The sequence below is a fragment of the Haemaphysalis longicornis genome, unplaced genomic scaffold (genome assembly GCF_048455015.1).
Source record: "Haemaphysalis longicornis isolate Haplotype H1 unplaced genomic scaffold, Haemaphysalis longicornis Haplotype H1 scaffold_2, whole genome shotgun sequence".
NCBI classification, from domain to species: domain Eukaryota; kingdom Metazoa; phylum Arthropoda; class Arachnida; order Ixodida; family Ixodidae; genus Haemaphysalis; species Haemaphysalis longicornis.
Genome location: NW_027526295.1, coordinates 219,386,692 through 219,403,512, shown reverse-complemented (window position 1 = coordinate 219,403,512; position 16,821 = coordinate 219,386,692). Strand labels below are relative to the sequence as shown.

Sequence of the window (16,821 nt, the reverse complement as noted above, 5' to 3'; positions counted from 1 at the left end):
GCCAAGTCGAGCGAAAACCAACTGCGTGATGTGGTAAATGGCATGTTAAATTGAACCAACGCTATGCTAGCAATACTTTACGCCCGGTAGCTGACGACGAAGGCACAATTCAACTCATTTGGCTGTTGTTACCTCATTAACGCAGTTTAAGTTGTTGTCTTTATTGGAATGCAATGGTAAGTTGACGGTGAAGAGAGAAACCGAAGTGGTTCGATGTGGCTGAGTGGCGCTCCTTCGTTCCTTCCAGTCGGCGCTCTTCAACTTCCAAAGCCTGCTGACAGTGGTTCTGTTGCTAATATGCACCTGCGCCTACATTCGTTCCATCTACCCGAGCCTCCTGGACAGAAACAAAGAAGGGTACGCTCTGCGTTTTGAAGCAGCCTGGTTTTTAATTTTCAACCATAGTTTGTGAACTGACAAACCAGTCGTGTTTCGTGTGGAGATGGTACTAATGTGTGGATGTTTGCAGGCTGCTCGGTCTTTTCTGGAAATGTGCTCGCATAGGTGAGGACGCTTGCTTAAGAATGGTCTTTGCCGAAATTTTTGGTGCACCAAATGTTGCTTTAAGTGCTGCTTTGTGTTCGCAGGCGAGCGTAAAAGCCCATGGGTTGCCTGCTGCTGCGTCGCCATGGCCGTCAGCATCTTGTTTTGGACGTGACTTCCAATGAACTTGTGCAGCATATTTCCCCTCTCTCGCTCAACCTGTTGCCCAGCATGCTGGAAGACAGGCAAAAGGGCGTGCGACTAAATTGATTGCGCCGCCTTTTCTTTTTCCTATATGAACGGTGCGAGCTTCTACTAGAACCCGCACTCTGGGCACTGCTCCAATAAATGCAATCAATGTCACTGATATCATGCAAGGCAAAATCTCACTAAGGCTATTTCACTAGGCTGGGTCAACCATATTTCTGTAGCTGTAATCGTGCAGGAAGTGTGCTAAGCTGTTTAAATGGACGGATGTGAATGTTTGTAGTAAAATGGTCTCATTATTTCTTATGTGTGAAGCTGGTCACTTTTCTAATGCCCAAGAGCTGTGGCGGCAACATTTTCGTGGTTTACATCACTAATGCTCCTGGGGCTGAATTGTGTAAAGCGAGGATCGTTATTTTTAAAGACGGAATTCGCGTGAGAATGCATTTTTCCTTTCGTTCAGAAGTTTTGCGAGTGTGCAATAGCCGAGAGGGAACAGCATGATGTGCCTGTTCAAGGAGCAAAATGACGGCTCGGAGCGGTGGGACAGTGTGTGTTTGCCATTTTGCTCCGCATGTGGGTGCATCCCTCTGTATTTTCTTTTGGCTATCACATTAAGTGAAAAATGTTAGGTCAATCAACTGCATTCATGATACACTGCAGTGTTGACATTAGTTTTACACATGCAGCATATAGCACTAAAAAACATAGCCACTAATGACGCTATCAGATCGCGCAACACGCGTCCAGACTTGGCCAGGAAAGTGAAGTGCACCTACAGACAGCTGAATGCCAGCTGTGCGAGAGCACATTCCGGTGCACGCTGCCTTCTCTTCCTGCAGTGGCTCAACACCACGTGGAGTGGTGCTCGAATTGCTCCGGAGCAGGTGTGTGATGCCTGCCTCCTTTCCCTTTCACCCACCCTGCACATATGCTCGGCTCCCCTTTCACACGTGTTGGCTTCCTCTCCATTTTTGCTGTACACAAGCCGGCGGATTAGTGTTATTTACGCGACCGTTGTAATGAAAGTATTGCATTGGTTTCAAGGGACACTGAAGGCAACTAACAAGTTGGTTTCAACCGAAAGATGCTTAAATTGCTTAGAAATCGCTAATCAAATGGGACGCAAGCAGCAACTGCAGTCACTGTTTACATCTTGATAAACTGGAAGCAAGCGAGGCAGTGGTGAAGCAACTGAATACAACACTGCCACATGGTTTCGTCAGTTTCGGTCAAATAGGTCGGGCTTTCCCAAACTCCCACATCCTTTGCAGCTCCGGACCACTAAGCAAAATGTTCCTTCATGGGACCTGTTATCAGTATTGAGGCTTTGTTGAAGAAAAACATATTGTCCTTTTGAGGACCCGCGAATGTTGGCGTCAAACCAACTACTCGTGCGAGGCTCGCACGCTTCCTCAAAAAGTATGGACCTACAAAAAGTATAAAACTTGAAAAACTTGCAAAAAATATAGTACAGTTTAGTATAGTATAAAATAGAAGCTCGTATAGAACCTCGATTTAACGAAGTCACCGGGACCAGCGAATTATTTCTTTAAATTGAGAACATCAAAAAAATCGCCAGAGCGAGAAATTTAGTTTAAGAGAACGAAAAAAAAGCTCGTAATTTTCACCCATACGCGCGCTTGAGCAGCGGATGCACACACTTCTAGTAGCTGGTTAGTGAAGTCAAAGCGTCCGGGGCACCCTCGTGTGCCCCAACAAACCGCCTCAGAAGGACGATGGCGTCCATCACCTGGCTTGGTATGGGGACGGGATCTTCGACAGTATCCGAATCGTTCGCATCTTCAGACTCGTCTTGTGCATCAGAAACAAGCTGCGCTATCTCCTCGTAATCGAGAACTTCTGTTGTGCCAAAAGTCTGTCTACGTTGGCATTCATGAAGACGTCGACGTTCTGATCTGCGGCCACCTCGTCACGCCGACGAAGCTCTTCCCAACAACTGGGCGATGCCTATTCCTGCTTGTGTTGCGGTCTTGTGTTGCCCGACGCAGCCCCAGAAGTAGAAGTGTGGAAGCCAACATGGCGGAAACTGTTCAGAACGATCAAGGGCATGGTTGCTCCCCACAATGTTTTTTTTTTTTATTATTTCAAGTTCATAAAAGCATTAAGCCGATGGGCGGCTGCGGGGGTAATCCAAATTTGTTTGTTAAATCATGAAATTCATAAAATTGGGTTTCGTAAAATCAAGTTTCAACTGTAGTATAAAAGCTGCCCCAAGTATGGACGAGTAGCACCATTTAGCGGCATCCAGGAAAGACGTTGCACATGCCAGACAATTTAAGCACTTCTGGTGAAAGTTTCACAGTATAGCCAGTAGCGGCGGCACCTGTCTTCACATCGCTATCTTCTAGCTTATTTTGGAAACAGCTTCGCATAAGAACGGTATATTCGTGTTCTTGGTGAGCTAATCTATCAATATACATGGAACAACTTGTACTTTGACTTCAGTGTCCCTTTAACAATGCATAGTGGTCTCAGATTTGCGGAGTAGGCACCTCTGAAACTCGGTTTCGAGACATTTAAGGTTTCTCTTATAATGGGAGAAAGCGCGACCATCATTTCGCGGTGAGTTGTGAAAGCACATGCATGGGTGGGTATGTTGACATCACAGCCAAATGGGAATTGGTGAACCAGCTGTTGGCGTTTCACGGCAGCTCTCCTCGTCACTGGCCAATCCACCTGAGCTAATATGCTGTGAGGCCTACATTCAGCCTTAATGTGGAACCTAGCAATGTGGCAAGAAACGTCAAATTCTTACATCAAACTTCATATACCAATGTAACGTTAAAGCTAATGTTGGGCTGTCGCATAGGGCCGTCGGGATGCCGCATATACCCCGGTTTAGCCATATGCCCCTTTTTGCGCCAAAGGGATCTGGGAGCACTGCTTTTTCTGCCTACTGAGCAAGTAATGTGCGAGTGACACTCTCACATAATAAATTTATTAACTGCCTTTTGTGCCATGTTGACTGCATGTCTGAAACAAAAATACTATTGTTCTCAATCGTTTGTCAATCATGTACTACTTGCTTTACGCAGAATTTCTGCCCACTTTTTCCATCTATGGGAGGCTCAACAGCGCCTCGTTCGTAGATGGCGGGAGGCGAAAATACAATTGATACCTGAAACTTCAAATCGCTGCCCTGACTCAACAAGCCACTATCTACGCGCTCACTCTTCACAAACAAAACTGGGCTACCTTCTGCAACCAACTCCAAGGAACACTTGGCTATAAGCCACATGGCATCTCCTTCGCTGCCTTGGCTCCAAACCTACCAAAGCTGCCATCCACAATCACGTTCGCTTTCTTTACAAACATCCTCATTCCAAGGATCAGCTACTAAAAGAGCTGAACACCACCCTTTTTGGCCCCGACAGCGATACCTCTCCTTTCTGCCACGCTGGTTACACCGGTGCTCCGAATCCAGCCCTTGACACTCCATTCACTCTGCAAGAACTTGACCAAGCCCTTTCTCGTCTCACTAGAAACACCACTCCCAGCCACGACTGCATAATTAACAGAACTATCTGCAACTTGGGCAATGCTTCTTTAACAACTTTACTGAATTTCTTCAACCTCCACAGGGCAAGCAGCACTTGCCCTTCCCAATGGAGGCACGCAGATATATCACTCATACCGGAGTCGAACAAGCCAATTTAGTTTTCCAACCTTCGCCCCATCTCCCTCACCTCCTGTTTCAGCAAACTCTTCGAACTCATGGTTCACACCCGCCTCATTACTCACCTTGAAGACTACCTATTCCCCTACACCATGTTTGGCTTCCGCTCACACCTCTCAACTCAAGATGTTCTCCTACAGATGAAAGAGCAAGTCATCGATCACCTCGGCAAAATTCATCCCAGTGGCATCTTAGCTCGTGTTTGACATCACACATCAGTCCATCTTAGAAGGACTTCGAGAAACCTAGTGCGGTGCGTGCAGATACAACTATGTATGGGCCTTTCTTACTGACCGCACTGCCACCCTTGGCATTGGACCACTTTGCTCCGACACATTTTGCACACCTCCCAAAGGAACACCACAAGGTTCAGTTATATCCCTCTCCTCAAGCTTCCTCTTCTCTGTCAAACCATTGCTGGTTTCCACCATGCCCCATACACTGGTGATTTAACTCTTTGGACCACCACGGGATCTGGCACACAACAAGATACCCTTCAACAAGACATCGACACCATCCTTGCTTATCTCCGACCTCGAGGCCTCACGTGTGCTTCCAGAAAGTCTACACTCCTCATCCTCCACTCCCGCACTCGTGGGCGACCTCCAGTTCCCACACCCAACCCTGCACCAACAATCAATTCCACACCCATTCCTAAAGTACACACCCTTTATATATACTCGAATTCGATCAAGATGGCTCTGGCGCTGCAGTTCTTCCCCAGCTACAAGCCACTGTCACCAAACTCCCCCATCTCATCAAATGCATCACAAACCAGCGTCAAGGCCTCAAAGAAGACGATACAATACGACTAATTCAAGCACTTTTAATTAGCCGCATCACATATTCCACCCCATACATCGCCCTCAAACTCAAAGAACGAGAAAGTCAAGTGAGCTTTTAAATTAGGACTTGGCCTCCTCGCTCAAACCTCTACTTGTTGTTTCCTTCAACTCGGAATTCACAACACCCTCGAAGAACTCCTGGAAGCTCAATGCAACAGCTAGCTCGCGAGACTCCTCCTTACCACTACCGGCCGACACGTCTTTCAGGCCCTCAGTTACCCGACCCCACCTGCTTCACAAGCCCTTCAACACATTCCATCTTCAATCCGGTCCCACATTACTGCATCCAAAATTCGTAACAATACGCACCCAGAATTCAACCAAGGTAGAAGACTCTCCCGGATTAAACATCTCAATTTCTGAGGCAAACCCACCCAACGAGTGACGGCTCAACGACCACCGTTTGCTACGTTAACGTTTCATCTCCTTCTCTCTCTCTCTGCCGCATGTTTATCTTTTTCACGCACAAAGCTAAAGCTGTGGTGTTGTGCGAAAACCACCATAAGGGCGCATGTCGTACTGTTAAACTTGAAGGGTGTATGCCGAGACGTGTGGCTATCCAGCACTGACTCATTAATAAATTAAATTTCTTGTATTTATTTAAAAAAAAAATGCTCAAACCCATCAAGGAGTGAAAGCTCATAATGCATCAGCAAACACTAAGAGCAAGTTACATGAAGCTTTGAGTATTCACACACTAGTGCAGTTCAAATAAACTGCAGCGGTGAGCAAATATTGCAACTGGGTTATACTGAAACAAAATTGAGGCCATCTTGGTGGCATTTAATGGTGCACACGATTATGGAGTAACAGTATCGACTGCGTCAAGGCCCATCCACACTTGCGACGGGAGCGACAAAAGCGAGCAATGCGACTGGAGTGACCAGCACATTCGGTGTTCACATTTGCACGCAACATGAGCAATGGCGACGACCTATTTTTGCTTTCCTTGTTATTGTCTCTCGCTTGGAATGTGATTTCACGGGAGTTTAGGTTTCGACATCGCACAGTATCCCGGTGCTATGGCAGGATATGACGTCATGGGCTTTCGCCTCCTCCTTCCACGTTCAGAGCAACAGCGTGATGGCAGCGACAAAAATTGGTCAAGACCAACAAGTCTTGCCACATGACGAGAGCGATGCCGAGTAGCAGGAGTGACAGAAATCGCATCGCTTCTGTCGCTTTTGGTCTCTCCAGTCACAAGTGTGAACGGGCCTTCAAAGAGCAAATTTAGCCAAGAAGCACAATAGGCAGAAATAAAAGAAACATCAGTACAGAATTACAGAAATATGTTGCGGTAGAAAATTCGAGCACAGCAACACCTGTCTCGCTGCCCTTGGCAACATACAGTTTGTTTCACTTGCAAGTACAAAACAGTTTTGAGCAGTTCAGGGCCAGTCCAGTCCTAGGCAGTCCAAAATGGCAAGTTGAAGAGACTTCTATTCAAGCCTTGACACTATGGGAAGACCCACTGCGAATCTAATGAACTGTTACAAGTCCTTGGCATACTCGCCCACCTGTTTATGCTAGCTAAGTGGGCACATTTGTATGGGCGTGCTCAAGCAAAATGACCAAGGTACAGCGAGAACATACAAGCAGGTCAGCTGATGGGTCGAGACAGGAAAGGTAGCAAGTGGAAGCATTGCGAGTGAGCAAGTTAAAGCACTGCAGGGGGGCAAGAAAGGTGGCCCCCTTTAGAGAGAGTGTGCTGAAGAGATGGCGCAACATGGCATCCTGCAACCAAAGCTAGTGTCGTTAGCTTCAGTTGCAGCTTTGTGCAGGTGCGTATTTTGAGTTCGGTGGCAAGCAAGCAACCTGCACTGCAGTGGACCAACAGGAAGTGCAAACCTTGGCCAGGTTTTAGAAAAAAGCATGCTCGGCATGCAATTGTTTGTGCTTCGAATGTGATGTGATGATAATTATACCGAGCAGGTGCCTCTGCTTAGTGATTATTTCCCGACAAGAATTGCCCTCCACTTCATTCTGCACCCAATCTGCAGCGCGTTGCTGGAGCAGGGCGAAATTAGTCTTGATCCACATGATTGTGTCTCCACCACAGCCCAGAGGCATATGCCTCGGCACAATCACTGAGGGGATGTTTTTACCAACAGTTCCCTTTAAGCAGATCAGAAGCTTGATATGCGTATATGGAGGTCAGTTGGGCATAAAGGGGCAGACAGTGCAAGCCAAAGTTGTGGTTAACAGATGGGAGACATAACTGCCACATCAGCTTCAAACCACCACGCCATCAAAGTTGGCACCAAATGTCGCATGTTGAGCAAGACTGCATGCTTTGATGGCAGCACGAAGAAAATTCGCTGCTTCACACTGCTATCCAAACTGCTTAATCAAGTAGTCTGTCAATTCTTTCTATGCAAAATTGACCAAACAGACATGTGGGTAGTACAGTTCTTTTTTTGTTTGTTTGTTTGTTTGTTTTGTACACGTTTGCATGATTACTTCTTTGATGAACCAAACCCTGAGAAACCCATGGTGGCAGCCATGTCTGGGTCCACATCTTCTGTGGGTTCCTGCGCTTTTCGCTTCCGCTCCTTGCGCTTCTCTCGGCGGTACTCACGCAGCTTTTCTTCCTGCAATGAGGTCAACAACAGACGAGGAAAAGAGTTGAGTACGACACTGTACAACTGACACTGCCACTGGCTAAACTGCACACTCATAAGCATTCTGCTTTAGGGCTTTGCGACTGAAGTACTCGTTAAATGTGGACCATAACAAATATACAAAAAAGTGAGGGACGCCTTGCGGACTACATTCTCAGAACTATTCGTAGGGCCCAATTGAGCCATGGGCCTTACTGCATGGCACAAAAAAAAAGTGCTCGACACAGGGCAGTAGCCTGAAATTTTTTTCAGAGGGAGGTTGTGGGGTATCGGAGGGGAGTAGTTTTGCCGGAAGGAACACTAAGCCTCACTTATGCACTTCCCGGGAAGAATTTTGGAAGGGGGTTTGAATCCCCAAACCCGCCCTCTGGCTACGTTTCTGGCTCAAGAGCAGCAGTGCTGCTATAAAGAGCACCGTCACAACTTGCTACATAAAATATCTCCAAATGCATTCGGAACACAGCCATATCATATTTACTCATCCCTTGCAGTAGTAATGGTGCTCCTGAAACACGGAGAACACCTGTTTACATATCCCTTTGTATTTTTAGATTACACAACACCTGCACCTACGAGTTACATATCCAAACCAAGGTCACTTATTGGGCCTAACAAGTGGAAACACTGCTGAAGTACTCCAAAAATTATAATGTATGACACCCTAGTTCACACCCACATGGTAGCGATTAGTTTTTTCTTCTCGTTGTTCAAAAAAACATACAGGCTAAAAAAACTGCAATGCTCCAGAGTGTAAAAATTGCAACATCGATTGAGAAATTTACTCGGCCCTTCAACAGGCAGCTTCCATGTATTCGTAAATTGAACAACAATTAAAAAGAAAGTGGATGAAGTATCTAAGATGTGTCTCATTACTGTAGTAAAAAGAAGAAAAGAATCTACTAGTGTCGTAGCTGCAGTCCTTCTGCACAGCACTGCGGTTTGAAACCCACAAAGTGACACCTGCAAACGTTTAAACAGGCCGCAATATGCAATGTCCTGGTTCAACAAAAGATTTGCATCATTATTTACCACAAAGCCCTCCAAGGCACACACTCATTCCTGTTAACAAAAATTATCACACATAAACTATGCTCGCCAACCAAGCCATTGGTACGCTGCACGAAAGTCTACAGGTAACTGCATAACACATAAAAGGAGTGTGCAAAGTAACAGCCAGTGGCAAGGCTTCTTTCGTGCACGTTGGCTGTCAGCCTCGGAACCCCACACTCTGAGCAGTGACAACGGCAGCAGGGCAGGGTAAGCACGCAGGAGGAACGTGGCTCACCTCTTCCCGGAGCTCCTGCATGCGCTGCTCAAAGTCGTAGTCCTTCTTCTTCTCCTCGAGCTTCTTCTTGTTGAGCTCAAACCTCTGTTTGACCTGGTCCAGGGAGGAGCGCTCCACACGCATCGACATGCCCAGGTTACGCTGGTCTGCAACAGCACAGCAGTGCACCGCTCAGACAACAATGCCACGAGTAGAAGGCACTAGATCGGCATACAGGCCACGAGCGGAAATAAAATAAAGAGCAAAAAAAGTACGAAATTGGTGATGTTCCCTGTGGGAAATTTTCTCTTTTTCGGGAAATATCCGGCTGCAATTTTGGCCAAAAGGAAGAAAGGGAATCTTTATAAATGCAGGGAATTTTAGGAGCCATGGAGTAAAAAGGAAAAATAATGTCAGTAATCCGGACCGCACATCATTTATTACTTTGTTTTCTTTTAAAAAGCTTTCCTAACACTTCGTCGGATTTGTGTTCACATATTTAAGGTCACGTTTCCGCTAGCCAAAAGCATTCAAGACTGCTTCCAATCCGGTTCATGAAACAGGAGGAAGAATACAGAAAAGAATACTCCGAGAGAAAGAGCTAGTAAAGCATGAAGCAGCGGCAGCTGAAGGGCTGAAGCCTGTTCACGTGTATTCCTCCACAATATACAAAAATGCATTTTGGGTGCACCTTGGTTTGCGTGCTGTCAACAAGAGATGGCGCCAGCAACACCAGCGCCAAGCCAAAATTGCCTCAATTATGCAACAATGTCTCGTTTTTCATACGGGCAGTTTTAACTTAGAGTTTTAAAATGCATAGTAAGCATGCTGTTTGGTACAAAACAAGAAATGTATGGTCATATGCTGCGGAGCGGCAGATGTAGAATTTATTGCCTGCTGAAATTCTGATTCTCCGAATGGCGTCTGCACACAGAAGGCTACGTAAAGTAGACATAAATGGCACTGGCTAATGCTCAAAACCGAATAAGAATCTCTGTCAAAATCTATCAGCTGCAAAAAAGAGAATGCAAGGAAATTTGCAGAGAATTCTTAAAAAACCTGAGAGAAAAAAGTGCTAAAAATATGGAATTTCTGAACCTAGAAACGGGAATTTTTATCCAGAGTATGAAACATCACTATACGAAATGTAGCCCAATGGTACCCCATAGGCTTTCAGATCGTAAGAGCACAAAGTGTCAGGAGTTACATTCGAGGGGTGAATGTGTTAACGAATAACCGCCGTTGAGCAGCCAGCGTCTACTTACGCTTCTTGCCGTTGATGTGGTCCAGGAAGTTAATAGAGTCCTTGACCACGCAATCACAGACATTGCAGTAATATCCTCCAGCTTGAGAGGCTGGTGTTGTTTTTGTGATAACGCAGGTCTTGCCCAGCTTCGAGTCAAGGTCCACCTGTGTTTATGCAGTGACAAAAAAAGAAAAGAAAAAAGAAGCAGCATTACTGTAGAAACAGTGCCAAGCATAGATGTGTGAAAGCAGCAATCATAAGCGTATTCAAATTCAGGAGCCTCCCAACATCACTTTCGTCACAGCTGAACACGTGATTGATTGTAGGGTTTAATGCACCGGTGTAGTGCAGGCAATGAGGCGCGCCGTAGTGGAGGGCTCCGGATTGATTTTGACCACCTGGGGATCTTTAACATGCGCGGAAATCCTGTACACACGGGCGTTTTTGCTTTTCGCCTCCATTAGAAAAGCGGCAGCTGCGGCCGAGAATTGAACTCGCAGCCCTGTGCTCAGCAGCACAACACCTTGGCCACTGAGCCACCGCGGCGGGACAGCTGAACACGTGCCCTGCAGCTCAAATGCTGCAGTGTTCTCTCTCTCCACAAGGTCCACCTTTTAAACAAACTTTAGAAAAGTATAAGAACTTTCATGCAGAAAAAAATTTAAAAAGGGACCCAACTGAAATTATTTCCATGAGGTGTAGATTCATGGTCAGGCACTGGCACGTGTTACAGGATCAAGCCCCCTCAGTTTGCAGTGAACGGTAAACCGTGTTTCAAGCACCCTTCCATGCCTGCAGGTACGAATCTGCACAGCAGTCGACTGGAGTTAAGTTGGTGTGAATTGCAATCACAGCTAATAGGAGTTAATTTCAGAGGCACAATGTTTTCGACCCCTATTACAACTCGAATCGACCATCAATAATCATGCACAGCTCTTCAAGATCCTGGGGTGTGTATACCAAATAAACATTTCAGCCATTATACCTCAGTTGAGCTGCACACGAAGGGGATTCTTCGTTTTCGGGGAAAGTCCAGTATTGCCCAATATATCCCCTTGAACAAATTTTATAACAGCCTGGTTAAAACCAGTTGCACCACAAAAATATGCCATTAACAAAAATATTTACTGCCACGAAGTAGGGCTGCCTAAAATAAAATTATTCTGACCAATATAAAAATGTGACTGAGACCCAGAAATTAGTCGTCATGCAAAATTAATACCAGACATGCCAATACGTTCAAAGAATTGTGCTTGCTTTGGAGGTGTCCTACAAAAACAAGGGCCCCATCACTGGTAAACTCTCAATTATCAGCACAAAATTTCCAGTGCTTCCTCCTAACAGGACCTTGAACATTCCTGACAAATAGCATTTATTTTGGGCCATCTGTTAAGGTTCAGGCTTCTGTTCTTTTTTGCATTTGCTACAGTGAAAAAGCTGATTCCAGCTGTGTTTGCAAAAGGTTGTTACAACTGTGAAAATGTATTCGCTACAGTGAGAGTTCAGAATGAGCAAATCATAGCAAGTACATAGCCGATATAGCACAAAGAATTGATACGACCTGCACAGGCACAAAAATAACCCATGGCGAATCGTAGTCAACTTATTAGTAAGCAGATTCAAAGCTGTTTCAGAACTGGATAAATCGAGCCACAACTGGCTAGACAATATGTCACTATACAAGAATAGTGCTCAAGGGCGTCCGGGTACATAGCACTAAAAAGGCGCTATTTGTGGTTACAAAAATTACAAACAGCGAATCAGAACCAGACTTGGAGAATGCACATTGGATTTTATTACCGAACAAAGAAATAAAGTTAATGAAATAAAGTTAATAAAGAAAATGCAAAAAGTTACTGTCACTTCGTAAAAAAAAGAGTGGTCAGACTCGCTGCGTGAGGGTTTTCGACTAACGCCAACTGATCACCAGCACACAGCACAATACGTTCACATACATACAACTGCACTCTGTCAATCTTCCTTGAATAGCAGCTGCAGACGCCTGGGGTTTTTCTGGGCAAATTGCGAGATGACAGGTGTGATGAAATCTGTTGAAATGGCTCACACAATAAAGATACTACTGGCCTCCCTGACTTTCAGTGCAGTACAGGCGTACAAGTGTTTTGAGGGGCTGATTTATAGGCTTTGTTTCGGGGCTTGGGTGGTGCCGACATTTCGCAATTCCGAAGAAAATTGCGAAATTGCGTAATTGGGAAATTTCGCAATTTCGAAGGAAATTGCGAAATTGCGTAGAAGGCGATGGGACGGCACGGGAGGATGTTACACTCTCCCTACTAAGTGTAGCGGTGAAGATTTTTTGCTAGATGTAGCTGCACATTTGTCCAAAAACTGAAGTTCTTGCGGTAAGGCTGCATAAATATAGAGTTTAGAAAAAAAAACAAGAAAAAACGTCAAACCTTTCAAAATTGTTTGCTATCTTCAATAGCCAGCACAGGCAGTCTGTTTCACTGCCGTCACATGACCGGCGATGTTAGTGTCTAAAGTGCAATGTTGACCGCAGTCCTGAAGGGCGTTTCATGCAGATACGCAGGACCTGAGTGTGCACTTGAGTAGAGTGGATAGTTTGGCTAGTTGGTTCACGTACATAATTAAAAAAAACTTTGCGCTAAAGGACGGGACAAAGGAGAGAATGTCGGTGTCGTTCTCTCCTCTCTTCCGTCCTTCAGGGCAAAGTTATTTTAATTATGGGCCAACGAAGCTGTGCAGCTTTTTTGTAGTGCATAAAAATATCCAAACCTCCTGGGGAGGGGGGGGGGGGAAGTTGCCCCCCTTGCCCCCTCCTTCTGGACGCCCATGATAGTGCTAAGAACAAAATCAAAATATGTTAATTCTTTTTTTAGGGAGGAGGTCAACAAAAACTTAGATTTTATGCACTTCTGGACTCAACTGAGGTTGAAAGCTTACTACCACACATGCCCACTATTCTTGCTGCATGTACCAAAAAATGTTCCCTTATTTCTTGATCTTCCTGAAGGCACAAAGCCTTGCGACGCCAAAACTGGAAGTGCAGTTCCCCTTTCGCGGTTTCTCTTGGTGTTTTCCACTCAGTGGCCACTGAGGGGAAGAAGCCAGGAGCTCTGCAGAGTTAAGTGCGCTGTTCTGTCAGCCAGTCACAGCTTCTCACAGTGACCCACTGCCAAACCTTCAGGCTCCAGTCAACCATGTCTTCGAAACAAATGCCCCCCCCCACCCCCCTTTTGCCCAAAGATCCAGCCTCAGAGACTGACATTGCCAGCACTGTTACCCACGGGCATCCCGGAATTTCGCAATTTCGCAGCGGGGCACTGATCGCTGCATTACGTAACTTGCCAAGTGCCTAGAATGCTCGTTTTATACGAATGCATGCCCATCACAGTCACTACGCTAACTACATGTGAAAGAATGCAGCCCGACAGGAAGCGGATGTCGGGCTATCACTGTTTAACCTACTTAACCTAGCAGGACATTTCACCTATGCATTAGTGCGGTGTTATGTTTGTCAGCATTCTGTGTTCGACACCTGCTCCTCCACAGTGACTTATGTTGCGTGCGCACCACCTCGCGCCAGGCGGTCTGCCTCGGGCTATTACGTTTGTTGGCACTGCATTTTCGACGCCAGCACTGACACAGTGATTTGTGCGGCACATCGCCTCGGCCCAGATCGCTAATCTCTCAATTGAAGACAGGTCCTAGAAACAAGCAAGTGGCGGCATCTCTTGCAGAACTGGCAGGCCCCATCGGCTTGGTTCAGTTACAGGGACACTGTGAACGTGCACACACAGCTTGGTGGACCCACTCTGCCAAAGAGCGCAACTGGACAGAGCGTCCAGAAGTGGACGAACTCCTGTTAATTGCCGAACCCAAGAGAAGAGTGTGGCCCTTCCTTGCCTCGGCACGCGGAACTTCCAACCCAAGTGCGGCAACAACTTGGTTTACAACGAATATAGAAATGAATGGCCATCTACATGTCTTTGTGAAGGCCAGAGAGAGTTTCACCCAAACCGTCGGCCCCTCAACCCCTCCAGTGGTTCATCCCAGCACGATTGGACAGCGGGAGAGGGAAGGAGGACACTCTGGCGTCAATTTAATGGCATCGCCCTACCAGGGTAGATTCCAAGAAAGATTCGAGTGATGTGATCACGAACTTGATAGTCGACCACTAACCTTTAGGTTCTGACAATTGAAAGTCTTGTGTACTTAATGTGAATATAAATGTTTTGTTATCTGCCAAGTATCGGACTTTTCAACTACGCCCCATTGTGTGAAATAGTTCTTTGGAGAAGAATCCATTCCTGGAAACCCTGAGCCTAAATCAGCGGGCGTTGCGGTGGAGAGACAGCTGGAACAAGGGTGGCAGCATGGAGCGGGCTGCGACGTTGGGGACTTAGTAGTGCTCGCTCGTTGATTTGTTTGTATTATGTTTTAGAAACAGCTTTTCATCTTGGTTTGGCTAGGGTGCGCCTTTCTATGCAGCGGCTACCTGCTAGGAAGGGCACAGCCACATCACCATCAGAACAGATACCGTGCGTGCTCGAGACGATAAAATTCCAGCTTAGATATACACTTGCCTAGAACTACATACTTCTGGCCCAGCTGAATCTTTAACGCGACAGCGAGGAAACGGGCGCCCCGAATTACTGACGGTTCTTCTGATTTTAAGAGCACGGCCGGACAAGAGCGAGCGGCGTTTTCGTGTTGCAAGAGGGCCGAAAAAGAATGACGCTACATCCTTTACAATATCTTATAAATTTGCGTTCGCTTTTTAACAGCGTCAGCCAACTGGTACAGGCTGGAGGGTTATGTCTTCCAGTGACACCAATCATAAATGCTGGAAATGCGTCTGGCGCACCACCTTCCCTTCTTATTTTTTTCCAATTATGAAGCTTCACTTCATACAATGTGCATTAAACACATCAACTTTGTTACTCTCACAGCTATTTCTTGATGTGCATTAAACACATCAACTTCGTTATTCTCAAAGCTATTTCTTGACTGAAGCAAAGTCTGATGTGGTCATCCTGGTCCCCTCAATTAAGGTTTGTGCAGCAACTACACAGTCGTTACCATGGGAGCATAGCATGAAGGCGAATCGTAGTCATTTTACGCACTGAAAAGTATGACATAATATCGTCCAGACCCACCTTGTAATCTCTCGGCTTGAGCGTGTCTCTTTTGACAGGAGCCAACGGCTCCTCATCGTCGTCTTCGAGACGAAGCCTCTCTTCAGCGAGCTTCTCGTACTCCTCGCGGTCCCATTTCCTGCGGTGGTCCGAAGGCCCCTGCGCGAGATTACCAGTGTGATTACCGGTATACAGGCGATGTCCACAGTACCTAATGCCCTATCACTCACCCGTAAACCAGACATGGTCAGAAAGCCTGTACTCCGACACTGGGTCGATCGACAGTAGGTCGCTTCTGCAACCTCTGGGGCGCAAAAACTGCCCTAGGTTACTGCGCTGATATAGATCACTTAGTTCTCTGCCTAGCCGTGTTTCTACAGCCAGACAAATGCCTGCACCGAGCCACCTGTAACGCCGAAACGACGTAAATAAGATTCTTGCCACCACACAGATTTGGCTGCGGATTCACTTTGACTTGGCCGGACTTGGCTTCATTGATGGCAGTTGGGTATAAATCGCAATAATGAGGTCACTTTATGGGTGTTTTGGGGTGCGAGTACATTATCTGTACGGTCCAATCCATAGAATTTAATACAATGAAACTCTATGGTTTGATTGTGGCAAATTATAATTTTGCTACAGGAAGCCGCATATTACGCACACCTATGTCCTTTGTTTAACTAAATTTATTACAAGACGTAAAACAGACTGTACATTTTTGTTTAGTGTAACTTGGATGTTTTAAGATATATTAAGTCAGTATATTATCTCTACGAGTTATATAATGACTTACTAATGCGGACGGGGCAGCAGACAGAAGCCGTATCCAATCCAGATGCTGAATGCTGCAGCTGTTCGCTTTGTTATTGTAGTTTCTCTAACGGGTGGGCTTTGTGTCTACCGCCATATGTTTCGTGTTCGATCATTTTCACTTTACATTGCAGCATAATAGGCACTTTCCAGTAATGGTTGGGAACGTTGTAAACGCCGTCGTTGATGTGTAGCAACGAAACGTGCCATAATCGAAAATGGTTGTTGCAACTGCGGGCTTTCTCAGGTCTTGAGCGCACAGACAAATATTTAGCGAAACAAACTAGCTTACTAGCTTGAAATGCAAAAAAAAAAAAAAAAAAGATGAAGAAAAAACTTCGCATACCTCTCGCAGGTTTTCGTCACTTCTCTTCACGCAAGGATGCGATTTTACCATTAGCACACACAAAGAGTTGCACAGATAAGGGAAAACTAATGCAAAACTGTCGAATACGAAATGCTGCAGCTGCACACTACAGTTAAGTGAATCTGCGCTCCAATCAGACACCACAAATAGCATTACCA

At 45.9% G+C, this 16,821-nt stretch overlaps 2 protein-coding genes across 2 annotated transcripts; one reads left to right on the top strand and one right to left on the bottom strand.

Moving 5' to 3' along the window:
* The first annotated feature begins 3 nt into the window (after positions 1-3).
* Positions 4-996, top strand: Ksh (transmembrane protein 167A-like protein ksh). The gene is made up of 4 exons (XM_077699394.1): positions 4-176; positions 248-357; positions 470-504; positions 588-996. The coding sequence occupies exons 1-4, from the start codon at positions 174-176 to the stop codon at positions 656-658; spliced, it is 219 nt and encodes a 72-aa protein (XP_077555520.1). The 5' UTR covers positions 4-173; the 3' UTR covers positions 659-996.
* Positions 997-5,813: 4,817 nt separating this feature from the next.
* LOC144169941 (zinc finger matrin-type protein 2) lies at positions 5,814-15,969 on the bottom strand. The gene is made up of 5 exons (XM_077699393.1): positions 15,717-15,969; positions 15,508-15,645; positions 10,386-10,530; positions 9,142-9,287; positions 5,814-7,826 (listed from the first exon to the last, which is right to left on the bottom strand). The coding sequence occupies exons 1-5, from the start codon at positions 15,729-15,731 to the stop codon at positions 7,692-7,694; spliced, it is 579 nt and encodes a 192-aa protein (XP_077555519.1). The 5' UTR covers positions 15,732-15,969; the 3' UTR covers positions 5,814-7,691.
* Between the last annotated feature and the right edge of the window lie 852 nt (positions 15,970-16,821).

Excerpts from the sequence above, each read along its gene's own strand:
- Ksh (XM_077699394.1), top strand. Across the intron at positions 358-469 it reads CTGGACAGAAACAAAGAAGG|GCTGCTCGGTCTTTTCTGGA; the intron begins GTACGCTCTGCG and ends GGATGTTTGCAG. Across the intron at positions 505-587 it reads CTGGAAATGTGCTCGCATAG|GCGAGCGTAAAAGCCCATGG; the intron begins GTGAGGACGCTT and ends TTGTGTTCGCAG.
- LOC144169941 (XM_077699393.1), bottom strand. Across the intron at positions 9,288-10,385 it reads CCACATCAACGGCAAGAAGC|ACCAGCGTAACCTGGGCATG; the intron begins GTAAGTAGACGC and ends GTGCTGTTGCAG. Across the intron at positions 7,827-9,141 it reads TGCAGGAGCTCCGGGAAGAG|GAAGAAAAGCTGCGTGAGTA; the intron begins GTGAGCCACGTT and ends ACCTCATTGCAG.